A 10,046-nucleotide genomic window follows, 5' to 3' on the forward strand; every position below is an offset into this window, starting at 1 on the left:
AGAGAAGTTGTCTAGGGATGCAGGATATGTGCCTATAAAGGACACTCTGTTGTATGATGTGGAGGACTATAATGGATTCTTGTGGATGTGCTCAACAACCAACTTTTGGAGAGGTCATTGATGCTATTCAAGTTGATGGAACAACTCCTTCATTGACAATCCCATAGTAATCGTTGCATTCAGGTTACCTCCAAGAGATCCTAAAGGTCCTTTTAGGATGCCATTAATAGATAGATTCAAGGATATGGGAACTGTGGTTATGGGAAAAACAGAGTCAGGCACTGTAAGGCAAGGAGACAGCTTAACTATAACGCCAAATAAGGTTCATGAGAAAGTTGTAGCTGTTTATCGTGAAAGTGATGAAATAAAGTATGCAAGGCCTGGAGAAAATGTTAGGGTGAAATTATCTGGTGTTGAAGAAGATGACATCTCTACAGGCTTTGTTTTGTCTTCCATTTCAAATCCAATTCAAGCAGTGCTGGAGTTTGAGGCTCAGTTACAGATATTAGAACTACTGGAACATAAAGCAATATTTACTGCTGGTTATAAAGCTGTACTGCATATTCATTCTGTTGTTGAGGAATGTGAGATAATGGAGCTGTTAGAGCAGATGGATCCAAGGATGAAAAAGCCAATGAAAAAGAAATGTCTTTTTGTTAAGACTGGAGCAGTTGTGTTGTGTCGCATTCAGGTAAATGACACTATCTGTGTTGAGAAGTTCTCTGATTTTCCTCAACTTGGAAGGTTCACACTTTGGGATGAAGGTAAAACAGTCGCAATTGGAGAAGTTGTGAAGCTCCTGAATAACATGAATAACTGACGGAAATTCACTGAGAGTATCCCTCGACAATTATTCCATATGCACTGATAGAATGAGTGGGGCCTCGAGGGATTCTTTAATTCATCTTTCTGCACAGATTATGTAAGGTAACCCGTGAAATCATTTCGATTTTTAGATGCAAGGTGAACATGATGTCAGTAATCTTTATGACCAGAACTGTCGTCAAATGGAGAATAATGCAAGGGAGAAATTGCCCTTTTTATGAACTAATGGAGGAATTGCATCATGCCTTTATATTGACCCCCGTATTACCTTAGTATCGCGGCTTCCCCGGCACTCAACTCAACTGGAGATCAGGTCTACTGCATCCCATTCTTTTACTAGTTGGCCCTTTATTCGCTACAGGCGAGGCGAGGCTTGTCTTGGATTGGTCTAAAAAATGGCGTTTCCCTATTTGGAAGTTGTTGTTGGTTTCATGATCTTCATGTACTTCATTGAGACATACCTTGACTTGAGGCAACATACGTCACTTAAGCTTCCTTATCTGCCTAAGCCTTTAAAAGGAGTGGTGAGTCAGGATAAGTTTGAAAAATCTCGAGCTTACAGCATTGATAAAAGCCGCTTCCACTTTGTTCACGCAGCAGTGACCATCATAGGAGATTCAGCAATTTTACTTCTTCGAGCATTACCATTCCTTTGGCAGAAATCAGAAGTTGTAGTTGCAAACTTGGGCTTAGATCCTCATAATGAAATCATTCATACACTCATATGTTTAGCAGCTATTACTCTTTGGTCTCAGTTGATAGATCTGCCTTTTTCACTGTATTCAACTTTTGTCATTGAGGCTCGGCATGGATTCAATAAACAAACGATTTGGCTTTTTCTCAAAGATATGGTTGTGGGCCTGGGCTTTTCAGTTTTACTTGGGCCACCAATTGTTTCAGCAATAATCATAATTGTGCAGAAAGGAGGTCAATATTTAGCAATATACCTTTGGGCCTTCATGCTTATACTGTCACTAGTGATGATGTCTTTATATTCTATTCTTATAGCTCCTCTCTTCAACAAGTTCACTCCTCTTCCGGAAGGGGAACTTAGGTTGAATATTGAAAGGCTAGCATCATCTCTAAAGTTTCCGTTGAAGAAGCTATTTGTGATTGATGGTTCAACAAGTTCGACACACAGCAATGCATACATGTATGGATTTTACAAGAACAAGCGTATAGTGATATATGACACCTGGATTCAGCAATGCAAAAATGAGGAGGAAATGTTCTCCAGATTGCCCGCCGGCTCCTTATTTTCCACCTAATCAACCCAAACAATTTCAAAGTTTTGGGTTGAAACTGTGTTTTTGGAATCACACAGCAGTTTCGTAGCGCGCTACGAAACTGCTGAAGATGATTAATGTACAACAGTTTCGTAGCACGCTGCGAAACTGCTGAAGCTACACAATCTAATCTCAGTCAACCGGTTTTGAAATACAAGCGGCAATTTTGAAAAGGGGTATGTCTACAAGGAATCATCTGAAGCCATCAGCTTTCAACAAGATCAAGACAGCTTGCAAGAACTTTTGCCTACACATATGAAAACGGTGGACAGCGTATTAAGGACGTGGCATTTTGTCATATCATAAAAGAATTGAAGCATGCATCAGACAGCTTGAATGCGTTTTCTCTTTGGTTTTTAAAATAGTGGATGACACATCATCAATACAGCCTACAGCACATCAGAAACATGGCAGCGTTCCATACCTTGGATTATTAAAGACTAAGAAACATGCTGTTATATATTTGAGCAAATTAATGAAAACAAAAGCCGAGAAGCAGGGGACATCTCCTAATACTACGGGGCAGTAAAGGATTCAACGTTCAAGGTCAATATGGTGTATTTAACATCCACCTCAGCCAAACTAAAGGAGACCAGGTGTCAAAGAACAAGAAGGAATCATTCTACGAAGAAGATAGAGTTAGAGTCATAGTCAAATTAGAACTCTTTAGAACTCCAGTTAGCACTAATTGTATTTAATAGTTTGTTGTAAAGCAGATAGGTGTCATCATAGGCAGAATTCGAGTTCCCCTCATGTTGGAGGAGGAAGCTCGAAGTAGTTAGAATAAGGATTTTCTATATATAGCTGGAACATCTATGTAATGAGGGTTGGATATTTTATAAAAACAGAGTGTTGTTTTGGCTTATGTAAAGAACAGAGTTCAGTAATATAAGATATATGCCTTTCTTCTCAGGACTCATACAGCATTTCCATGTTCAAGATGTGTTATTTTACTTTGTCCTTCATGTCTTTTTTTTCAGTTGCTTAGATGAGTAATCACTCAGAATTCACTTATGCTGCTCTAACTTCCTGTACTCATCTATGAACTGTGGTTTTATAAGAGTTTTATTTTGAACATTTAAATGTCACATGCCCTGACTTCTTTGTTAAAGCAAAATCATTATTTACTGAGGTTTGATTGACTCCATAAGCCCAATGGAAACTTATGTAATGTTTGTCCAGCCTTCATATTTGTAATGTTATTTCAAGAGAGTTAGCCATCTTATTATTAGTCAAAATCAATAACCCTTTGAGAGAGCCCTCTCAGGCTAAGGAGGTTAAGCCTTAGTCAAAAGATTGGTCTGAAATAGTTACACCGAGATAGTCTAATCAGCAGCCTATCAGGGTCCTATTTTGGTGATAACATTTTGGTGCGTCTGCCGGGAGCCTGAAGTCTATTCATTCCCGAAATTAAGAGGTTGAACTTCTGAAGGTAGCAGGAGCTCAGACATCTATTTGAGGCTGCAAAACTACCTTGGCGACTCCACACATCAAATAACAAATTAGAAGGTGACTCCACTGCTAGAAGATCAGTAGCTTGATGAAGTTACAAGATGAGTTCCACTGCAAGAATGAATGCCAGGTATGCTCCTATGAATCGGTCTCATATCCCTGGTTTTCCAAATCCTATGCCAGAGGTTGATTGGTTAGATGATCTTCCAATATTCAAAGATGAAAAGAAGGATAATGCTGCTCTCCATTTGGTTAAATTCCATATGCATGTACGCAGTCTTAAGGTTCATTTCCCTGAAGATTGTCTCATGAAAATGTTTATGACCACTTTAGAAGGAAAAGCATGGTCTTGGTATAAAAGTCTGGAAAATGGTTCAATATATTCGCTTGCTAGTTTTCATGATGAATTCTGTGAAATGTATAAAGAAGGTTATCCTTCCTTATTGCTGCTTAAAGATTGCTGTAAACATTCTTTAAATCTTATTCAGTACTTGGAGGATTGTTATGGTGATGATGAATTTATGGATGAAGAAATTTTAGAGGCTCTCCATAACAATGCATTTCAACACCAAGAAGAAAGTATAACATCTCATGAAATGCAGCATGAAGATCAGCAGGGGTTTACTTATGAAAACCATGTTCAATCCTCTGATATTGATGTAGAGATGCAGCAGACTTGTCAGTCTTCGGATCATTATCAAAATGAACATGATTACAAACACCAAGAAGAAATGTTGGAAGAAATTTTTTATGACCTTCAGGCAGAGGAAAAGATTGTTCATTTTTGTAATTTCTTGCAGCAGCTTACACCAAAGAATGATGATAATAATGAGGAAAATTCCATTGTTTGTTGGAATGATTCAGAAAAGCAGTTGGATAGCTTGTCAAATAGCAAATTGGATAGCACATCAAAGGGGTCTTGTGTGGTTGAGAATCAGTGGCCTGAAAATGAAGAGTGTTATGATGATCATTCTTTTCAAAAGGTTTTTATGATAGAACACAAGGAGAGAGTGTTGCTTCCTTTCTCTTTTACAATTGAGGAAGAGTACACTGTTGTTGAAGATCAGTTTGCACAGCCAGAAAGTTACAAGAATCATCAAGCTGATCATGAATTATGGGATCCTATAGCTGAATACATGGAAGAGTTTTACTCTCCAGTGTTTCAGCTTTTCTATGAAGATCAGAGGCAATTTCAGTGGCAGTGGTCATCGCCATATCATAGTGGCTCTGAACTCCGATGCAGTCAAAAAACTCAAATATCAGATAAGACAAATGATTGGCTGCATTGGAAATTTCACATTGATTGAGCTGAAAGAAGTTTGAATTGATAGGGTAGGTAGGTAGGAAAATGCAAATAAGCTCAAGGTTGACTGAGCATTTTTTTTTTTTTAGTAGATGTAGATTCCTTTCTCCTACAGTGATCATCAAGCTTAAGCCCGAGGTGAAGGCCCAAGAAGCTTGAAGGGGATGTTTGTCAAGCAAATCCATGTTTGTTATAAAAAGGACAAAGCACTGGACCTACTAGTTCTTAGTGTACCACAAGGGCACACTATCCCAAGTGGAGCCACTGTTATCACTGAAGAAAAATGTTTTAAATCCTGAACATTCATTTTTTAAAAATTTCTCAAAGGGTTCTTGTGGATGGAAGTCCCGTGTTTCTTCTCTATCAGAGCTGGATTGAGATTAAAAACACAGTGCATACTTCTGTCATAGGAGACCGAACGCACTCTCAAACAAAGGATATCTATGCAATATTAGAGAAGTTGTCTAGGGATGCAGGATATGTGCCTATAAAGGACACTCTGTTGTATGATGTGGAGGACTATAATGGATTCTTGTGGATGTGCTCAACAGCCAACTTTTGGAGAGGTCATTGATGCTATTCAAGTTGATGGAACAACTCCTTCATTGACAATCCCATAGTAATCGTTGCATTCAGGTTACCTCCAAGAGATCCTAAAGGTCCTTTCAGGATGCCATTAATAGATAGATTCAAGGATATGGGAACTGTGGTTATGGGAAAAACAGAGTCAGGCACTGTAAGGCAAGGAGACAGCTTAACTATAACGCCAAATAAGGTTCACGAGAAAGTTGTAGCTGTTTATCGTGAAAGTGATGAAATAAAGTATGCAAGGCCTGGAGAAAATGTTAGGGTGAAATTATCTGGTGTTGAAGAAGATGACATCTCTACAGGCTTTGTTTTGTCTTCCATTTCAAATCCAATTCAAGCAGTGCTGGAGTTTGAGGCTCAGTTACAGATATTAGAACTACTGGAACATAAAGCAATATTTACTGTTGGTTATAAAGCTGTACTGCATATTCATTCTGTTGTTGAGGAATGTGAGATAATGGAGTTGTTAGAGCAGATGGATCCAAGGATGAAAAAGCCAATGAAAAAGAAATGTCTTTTTGTTAAGACTGGAGCAGTTGTGTTGTGTCGCATTCAGGTAAATGACACTATCTGTGTTGAGAAGTTCTCTGATTTTCCTCAACTTGGAAGGTTCACACTTCGGGATGAAGGTAAAACAGTCGCAATTGGAGAAGTTGTGAAGCTCCTGAATAACATGAATAACTGACGGAAATTCACTGAGACTATCCCTCGGCAATTATTCCATATGCACTAATAGAATGAGTGGGGCCTCGAGGGATTCTTTAATTCATCTTTCTGCACAGATTATGTGAGGCAACCCGTGAAATCGTTTCGATTTTTAGATGCAAGGTGAACATGATGTCAGTAATCTTTATGACCAGAACTGTCTTCAAATGAAGAATAATGCAAGGGAGAAATTGCCCTTTTTATGAACTAATGGAGGAATTGCATCATGCCTTTATATTGACCCCCGTATTACCTTAGTATCGCGGCTTCCCCGGCACTCAACTCAACTGGAGATCAGGTCTACTGCATCCCATTCTTTTACTAGTTGGCCCTTTATTCGCTACAGGCGAGGCGAGGCTTGTCTTGGATTGGTCTAAAAAATGGCGTTTCCCTATTTGGAAGCTGTTGTTGGTTTCATGATCTTCATGTACTTCATTGAGACATACCTTGACTTGAGGCAACATACGTCACTTAAGCTTCCTTATCTGCCTAAGCCTTTAAAAGGAGTGGTGAGTCAGGATAAGTTTGAAAAATCTCGAGCTTACAGCATTGATAAAAGTCGCTTCCACTTTGTTCACGCAGCAGTGACCATCATAGGAGATTCAGCAATTTTACTTCTTCGAGCATTACCATTCCTTTGGCAGAAATCAGAAGTTGTAGTTGCAAACTTGGGCTTAGATCCTCATAATGAAATCATTCATACACTCATATGTTTAGCAGCTGTTACTCTTTGGTCTCAGTTGATAGATCTGCCTTTTTCACTGTATTCAACTTTTGTCATTGAGGCTCGGCATGGATTCAATAAACAAACGATTTGGCTTTTTCTCAGAGATATGGTTGTGGGTCTGGGCTTTTCAGTTTTACTTGGGCCACCAATTGTTTCAGCAATAATCATAATTGTGCAGAAAGGAGGTCAATATTTAGCAATATACCTTTGGGCCTTCATGCTTATACTGTCACTAGTGATGATGTCTTTATATTCTATTCTTATAGCTCCTCTCTTCAACAAGTTCACTCCTCTTCCGGAAGGGGAACTTAGGTTGAATATTGAAAGGCTAGCATCATCTCTAAAGTTTCCGTTGAAGAAGCTATTTGTGATTGATGGTTCAACAAGATCGACACACAGCAACGCATACATGTATGGATTTTACAAGAACAAGCGTATAGTGATATATGACACCTGGATTCAGCAGTGCAAAAATGAGGAGGAAATGTTCTCCAGATTGCCCGCCGGCTCCTTATTTTCCACCTGATCAACCCAGACAATTTCAAAGTTTTGGGTTGAAACTGTGTTTTTGGAATCACACAGCAGTTTCGTAGCGCGCTACGAAACTGCTGAAGATGATTAATGTACAGCAGTTTCGTAGCACGCTGCGAAACTGCTGAAGCTACACAATCTAATCTCAGTCAACCGGTTTTGAAATACAAGCGGGAATTTTGAAAAGGGGTATGTCTACAAGGAATCATCTGAAGCCATCAGCTTTCAACAAGATCAAGACAGCTTGCAAGAACTTTTTCCTACACATATGAAAACGGTGGACAGCGTATTAAGGACGTGGCATTTTGTCATATCATAAAAGAATTGAAGCATGCATCAGACAGCTTGAATGCGTTTTCTCTTTGGTTTTTAAAATAGTGGATGACACATCATCAATACAGCCTACAGCACATCAGAAACATGGCAGCGTTCCATACCTTGGATTATTAAAGACTAAGAAACATGTTGTTATATATTTGAGCAAATTAATGAAAACAAAAGCCAAGAAGCAGGGGACATCTCCTAATACTACGGGCCAGTAAAGGATTCAGCGTTCAAGGTCAATATGGCGTATTTAACATCCACCTCAGCCAAACTAAAGGAGACCAGGTGTCAAAGAACAAGAAGGAATCATTCTACGAAGAAGATAGAGTTAGAGTCATAGTCAAATTAGAACTCTTTAGAACTCCAGTTAGCACTAATTGTATTTAATAGTTTGTTGTAAAGCAGATAGGTGTCATCATAGGCAGAATTCGAGTTCCCCTCATGTTGGAGGAGGAAGCTCGAAGTAGTTAGAATAAGGATTTTCTATATATAGCTGGAACATCTATGTAATGAGGGTTGGATATTTTATAAAAACAGAGTGTTGTTTTGGCTTATGTAAAGAACAGAGTTCAGTAATATAAGATATATGCCTTTCTTCTCAGGACTCATACAGCATTTCCATGTTCAAGATGTGTTATTTTACTTTGTCCTTCATGCCTTTTTTTTCAGTTGCTTAGATGAGTAATCACTCAGAATTCACTTATGTTGCTTTGACTTCCTGTACTCATCTATGAACTGTGGTTTTATAAGAGTTGTATTTTGAACATTTAAATGTCACATGCCCTGACTTCTATGTTAAAGCAATATCATTATTTACTGAGGTTTGATTGACTCCATAAGCCCAATGGAAACTTATGTAATGTTTGTCCAGCCTTCATATTTGTAATGTTATTTCAAGAGAGTTAGCCATCTTATTAATAGTCAAAATCAATAACCCTTTGAGAGAGCCCTCTCAGGCTAAGGAGGCTAAGCCTTAGTCAAAAGATTGGTCTGAAATAGTTACTTGAAGTCTTCCTGGTCAGCAGCCTTCCAGGGCCTGATTTTGAGATAACAGAACTGCTCAAAACATGTAATGGTCAAGAGGCTGGCTAATAAAACCACTCATAACTATAGTCCCTTAGGAAAGGACAAACAACCAAGTGAAATCATACGATCGACAAAAGAGATGGTGATGATGGAATGAAACAACCAAGGCTCATCTTGCAGAATTTAGCAGATAAAAACGATAATCACGAGATGTAAATTGGGTATGGGTTCATTTTTTATACAAGCTTGATCCATGGAGTACTCTACTTGGATTCGGTTTCATGTTTACACAAGCTTGAAAAAAAAATATGCTTGTTATAACTTCACATGCCCCATCATAATGACTCAAATCGAGGTACATGGCCCCCAAGCTTCATTGCATTCAACGAGGTGGATGGAATGAAGGTTCACTTTCGAGATCTTAGAAAGACTCGACTCAGATTTTACGAGATCTTAATCAAAGACTCGCTTTGGAAAAGGGAGTTCTATCATTTTTTTAATGAGGTTGATACAGTAAAATAACTATCCTCATAACCCTTGTTTCATTTTTTAACGAGGTCAACACATAAAAAGAACTCTCCTCAAGATCCCTTGTTTCATTTTTTAACCAGGTTGACACAAGATTATGAAAACTATCCTCGGGACTCCTTGTTTCATTTTGTAACGAGGTTGACACAAGATCACGAAAACTATCCTCGGGATTCCTTGTCTCATTTTTTAAGGAGCTTCACACAAGACAAAAACTATGCTCAGGAATCCTTGTTTCATTTTTTAATGAGGCCAACACAAAAAAGAAACTCTCCTCAGGATCCCTTATTTCATTTTTTAACGAGGTTGACACAAGATCACAAAAACTCTCCTCAGGACTCCTTGTTTCATTTTTTAATGACATTGACACAAGATCACAAAAACTATCCTTGGGACTCCTTGTTTCATTTTTTAAGGAGCTTAACACAAGACAAAAACTATGCTCAGGACTCCTTGTTTCATTTTTTAACAAGGTTGACAAAATATCACAAAAACTATCCTTGAAACTCCTATTCATGGGACATACGAGAACATGACTCCCAAGAGGTCTTCACTAGAGGGAAGAACCATGCTCTGGGAGAATACATGTCATTGGGCACCAATGAAAGATTGGGTTCCAATGCCCCAAGTACATGATGTACGAGACCATCTACATGATCATCAAGAGATGTGGAGACGGAACGGGTAGCCACATAATTGACCTGTGGCGAGGGAGGTACTGCTGGCAAACAAGAACTGATAGGGAATGATG

General features: G+C 38.7%; 2 protein-coding genes and 2 pseudogenes across 2 annotated transcripts; all 4 read left to right on the forward strand.

Moving 5' to 3' along the window:
* The first annotated feature begins 244 nt into the window (after positions 1-244).
* LOC149219509 (eukaryotic peptide chain release factor GTP-binding subunit-like) lies at positions 245-820 on the forward strand. Its single transcript, XM_089386841.1, has one exon. It carries the CDS (start codon positions 245-247, stop codon positions 818-820), a length of 576 nt encoding a protein of 191 aa, XP_089242967.1.
* A 370-nt stretch (positions 821-1,190) lies between these two features.
* Positions 1,191-2,093, forward strand: LOC149219510 (CAAX prenyl protease 1 homolog pseudogene; annotated as a pseudogene).
* A 3,470-nt stretch (positions 2,094-5,563) lies between these two features.
* Positions 5,564-6,139, forward strand: LOC149219511 (uncharacterized). The gene has a single exon (XM_089386842.1). It carries the CDS (start codon positions 5,564-5,566, stop codon positions 6,137-6,139), a length of 576 nt encoding a protein of 191 aa, XP_089242968.1.
* Positions 6,140-6,473: 334 nt separating this feature from the next.
* Positions 6,474-7,412, forward strand: LOC149219512 (CAAX prenyl protease 1 homolog pseudogene; annotated as a pseudogene).
* Positions 7,413-10,046: the final 2,634 nt, after the last annotated feature.

The sequence above is a fragment of the Pinus tabuliformis genome, chromosome Q, assembly GCF_031772625.1.
Source record: "Pinus tabuliformis cultivar Carrire ecotype Pingquan chromosome Q, CPIR1, whole genome shotgun sequence".
Lineage (NCBI taxonomy): Eukaryota > Viridiplantae > Streptophyta > Pinopsida > Pinales > Pinaceae > Pinus > Pinus tabuliformis.